A 4,790-nucleotide genomic window follows, 5' to 3' on the forward strand; every position below is an offset into this window, starting at 1 on the left:
TGGATGGGTCTTCCAGCATGACAATGACCCGAAACATACCGCCAAGGCAACAAAGGAGTGGCTCAAGAAGAAGAAGCACATTAAGGTCATGGAGTGGCCTAGCCACTCTCATTGAGGTCTTCAGACCTCAATCCTATAGAAAATCTGTGGAGGGAGCTGAAACTATTCAAATATTTGGAGTAAGTAAGATTAAAAAAAATAATAATAATACTCTTATTACCAAGTCATTAAATTGCTAAAATGTTTAAAAAATATATATTATTCCAAACATTTGACAGGTAGTGTAAATAAAAAATTATTTATCTTATTTTAAACGTGTGCTCTGCTGTGGTACTGTTGTTTGACTAGCACTTTCTAGGTTCAGTTTTAAGAAACCAGAATAACATAATGCAAAAGTTTATGATGTCAAATTGAAGTACATGTGCCCTGGAGGCTGGTGCAGGACTGGAACAGGGTGGAGACAAGGGAAGCCTCCAGGGCGGGTCAGGAGGCCATGGCGGAGCAGGCAGTTCAGGGTGCCATGACGGAGCTGGGAGCTCAGGGGGCCATGGCGGATCAGGGGACTCAGGAGGCCATGGCAGATCAGGAGACTTAGAAGGCCATGGCGGATCAGGAGACTCAGGAGGCCATGGCGGATCAGGAGACTCAGGAGGCCATGGTGGATCCTCCGTGGCCTTAGCTGGCTCGGCCACGGGTATATGGCCCCCCCCCAAAAAATATTTTCTTGGGGAAAACTAGGAATTCTGGAGAGCGCTCTGGAGGAGCGGGCACTTGAGGGCGTTCTGGAGGAGATTCAGAGACTTGAGCCCTCCCTGGGCTAAACGGGGAATCAGGAGCCCTCCCTGGGCTAAACGAGGAATCAGGAGCGAGCTCTGGGGCTGGAGCCGACACTGGAGCGAGCTCTGGGGCTGGAGCCGACACTGACTGCCTTCTCCTCCTTAGGTTCTTCTTCCGGTTCGGGGTGAAAGGCGTGGTCGGCGGGCTAGATTGCTGAACGGCCGGCGGGCTTGCCACATGAACCGCCATAGGAGCGGCCGGCGAACTTGACTCGGAAACGGCCGGCGGAAGGGTTCCGGATCGGGATCGGAGGTTTTCCAGGCACCGGATGACTGCCTCCTTCCAGTCGAGGTTGGTGGTGTCTGGGAGCTCCGCGGAGCGATAGTATGTTATCCCGAGCCAGAACAGAGTCATTAGGGTTTCCCCCTCGAGGGAGCTGGCGAGGGCGAGCGGCACGAACGCCCTCGCGTAACTGACAGGGTCGGGGTTCGCCTGAGCTACGGCCATGAAAAAAGCTTGTTCCTCCATGTTAGTGGGGAGGATTGAACAGGAAAAAACAAAACACTTTTCAAAAAACGGAAAACAAACACGGGTAGAAGGGGTGCTGCTTACAGTCACGGTCGGTTCTTCTGTCACACTTAAGGCCGATCTGCGTTGGACCTATGCCGTAGGCTATGCGTCAGTTTTCATTTATACTTCTGCGTCGTTGTCCGCGTCAACGTGCAGTAGACATGCAAACCGCTAGTCTGCAGTGTCCACGGGCAAGTTGCTGATGTAACCCGCAGTACCACGGTAAAAGCCGAAGAAGAAGCAGCTCGTTGGAGAAGCATTATAGCCGTGACGGTGGCAAATAAATATCAAATCATTATTTTTATTTTATATAAGAAGGTGTAACATTAAAATATATTAAAGAGAACATAAACACACAAAAAACTCAAGTATATACGGAGGGAGGGGTTCTAGCAGACCAATCACAGCGCTTGCGGTCTGCGTAGAATTGACGCGCTGTTAGATTTTTGGAGAGGTGCACGACAGGCTACGGTGTATGGGTGTGCGTCTGTGTGTAAGCTACGGCGTAGGTTCGATGCAGAAGTATAAATTGGGCTTTACTCAAGGAGCACGGAACGAGGAGACACGGAGATAGCTTCAAATAACACTCTTTAATGCCTCAAAAGACCAGGAACGTCTGGAGACACACAAGGATGACATTCAAGAACCGACAAACACTAACTGAATGGACTGGGGCTTTTAAACACAGGATAATCAGGGAGGAACGAGACACACCTGGAATCAAATAAACTAATTAATGAAACACAGCTGGACACAAATGATAACCAATGAGGACAGGACACAGGAAGAACCAAATAAGGGCAAACAGGAACATACACGTGACAAAATCGTCACTGCAGTTTATTGACTGAAAAAGATCCTGTTTGTACGTGTCAAGGCTTGTTATCTATCCAAATGACCCACAGCCTGTAACTGTTAATCAACACTACTAGGAAGTTCTTAATGGTAAAGAAGACCAGCATTTGATGAAAGTCAGAAAAATAAATCATAACTGCAAGTCGGACAACAAAGAAGGGGCCATCTTGAAGAAAAATAGTTCCCGCAATGTCCCATATATCTGTCCTGAACTTGGAGATGAGAGAACCATCCTGGCCTTCACAAAAATCTTCAGGTTTGGTGTTCACTACTGAGAGATGCCAATGAAAAACAGGAAAGAACTTTACAACAATGACTAAAATTATATCGTCGTTCTTGGTTATGGTTATGCATACTTCAGATTCTGCATCTATAATTACTTTCATAATTAATTTCATATTTTTGTGTGTAAAACAACAGTTATGGAAGGGTACAGACCTGAGAAATGCAAAGGAAACTGTAGCATGCTCAATGTCCAGACCGCAAGAATAACGCACACAAATTGTATACTGTCCTCCCTAGAACAAGGAACAGAATATAATGAAATATTAATGACTAAGAAAATACTGTAATGCCACATTAAAACCCTTTTTTCACCTCAACTGTTTTAGCATTTGGAAAATTAACCCTGTAAGCTTAATATATGAAATAATAATCAGATTAGTTTTTTTTAATTGAACAGTTTATTGTACATTTAAACCAAATCTTAAAAAAATGCATTTGTGATTTTTGTTGAGCACCATATTTGAGGCTTTTATGGTTCATATAGTATGACATTGGAGAATATGGAGCTCATACCCGATGACGAAAAAAGCCTCAATTTTATTCAGAAGCAAAAGTATGCAATTTGGTGTCATTTCTAATATTTATATGGTAGCTATAAATATGGTTCTGATAGCTTGTAATGTAAATCAATGAAATCTTTATGATAATATAGCAGAACAATATCTCCCAATAATTTGTTTATGATCAAGTTTATGATCAAAGTCATGTACACATAATGCAACGCAATACAATGATAATTGAGAGAGCAAAAGCCTGATATATCATATTTGCTACTCACATTTTAAAGTGTTTTCAAATAAATATAATCTAGTAAATCTAAGTTGCTTCAGTTCAGTAAACAAAAATCAGTATAGATTTCACAACATAATGACAAACACTGCACCACAACCTGAAGAGGCACTTTTTCAAAATTATGTTTAGAATTTAGAGGCCTTAGAAATTGTGTATCAAATATGATACAGTAGGCTTTACAGAGTTGCACTTACCTAATAGAGATACCACTGAGAATTGAGATAAATGTAAAAATGTAGACTATGCAGGTCTTTTTTAGTCTCAAACAACACTTACTCCACATCATTGAGCGTCTCACTGATGAACTCGAGGATATCAGCAGTTGTGCCCACAAAGATGAGCAACAGCTGGGATATTTCATCTCTGGTGACCCCTCCAGCGATCGGTAGCATCCACTTCCCCACTATCAGCAGGATCAGGACGATTTGCTGAAGGGCCAGGATCCAGTAATTGGCACAAACCGATGACAAAAATTTCAGAGGGTCCTAAAATAACACCACAAAGTGAGTATTCCGCTATGAAGTATTGCTCTAGAAGAAGCGTGATCTCAGAAGAACTGAGATCACGCTTATATAAAGCATGTCCTGTAAATCTCATAAATTATGTGAAGATGTAACTTCAAAACAAATAACAGTAGTTCTGAACGCAGGTCTTGTTGGTCCTGAGGGCTGAACCAACATTTGTATTTGCAAATCACCAAAACTAGATGTTGTGTTTTAAAGGCAAAATGGAGTAAATAAACTGTCTGAGATTCATAAATTACTGTAGTCTAGACTTCCAAGGAAAATGTCTGTAATTGGTATGAATGGCAAAGAGGCAGCAGCCTACCTGTTGACTCACACTTCCATTGGTCAAATTTCTCCATTCATCAAGAAAGGCTTGAATGCTCTCAGATGAATCCAGATTAGTACACTGCAAAATGTAATGCAGATTCACCCAGGTTTTTATTTGTCTTAAGTTTTTTAGGCCAGCGTGAAATGGGTTTGCACAGAAGAGAGAAGCTAAAATGTGTTTCTGAAAGGTAATTAAAATCCTATCTACCATTGCTTTCTTTTACTATTACCTTAGTATCACTTAATTTGTTTTTCTGATGGTGCAGCTCAAGGATCCATATGGTTGGTATGATACTGATGAGGAAAAACAATATTGCTGGAGAAAACCTAAAAGATCAGAGTTTGAGTCACTCAGCAATATGTCACCATATCTTGCATTGTCAAATTTCACACAAGTGGTTACACTAGATGATATTTATGATGTTGACCCCAGAAAAGGTTCAGTTTGGCTCTCGAAAATTCTGTTGAAAATGTTGATGATTCTACTTACCAATTGTAATCCTTCCCTTTTCTTCTTCTCAGAGTTAAAATCATTTCCGCCACGAGAGGTAGATAGAGGATAGACAGAAACCGATATAAATTGTTATTTTTAACCCATGTCACCCTCCATACACCAATGAGAGACACTAAAATAAACAACGCCCTGGTGACTACAGCGCAGATAAACTTGACAAGCAT

The 4,790-nt window shown here is 41.9% G+C and overlaps 1 protein-coding gene across 1 annotated transcript; it reads right to left on the reverse strand.

Moving 5' to 3' along the window:
- Nucleotides 1-2,219: 2,219 nt before the first annotated feature.
- Nucleotides 2,220-4,790, reverse strand: LOC107695511 (transmembrane protein 26-like). The gene is made up of 6 exons (XM_016495453.1): nucleotides 4,603-4,790; nucleotides 4,343-4,439; nucleotides 4,108-4,191; nucleotides 3,556-3,764; nucleotides 2,641-2,720; nucleotides 2,220-2,473 (listed from the first exon to the last, which is right to left on the reverse strand). The coding sequence occupies exons 1-6, from the start codon at nucleotides 4,788-4,790 to the stop codon at nucleotides 2,220-2,222; spliced, it is 912 nt and encodes a 303-aa protein (XP_016350939.1).

Source organism: Sinocyclocheilus anshuiensis, unplaced genomic scaffold (genome assembly GCF_001515605.1).
Source record: "Sinocyclocheilus anshuiensis isolate Anshui unplaced genomic scaffold, SAMN03320099.WGS_v1.1 scaffold466, whole genome shotgun sequence".
NCBI classification, from domain to species: domain Eukaryota; kingdom Metazoa; phylum Chordata; class Actinopteri; order Cypriniformes; family Cyprinidae; genus Sinocyclocheilus; species Sinocyclocheilus anshuiensis.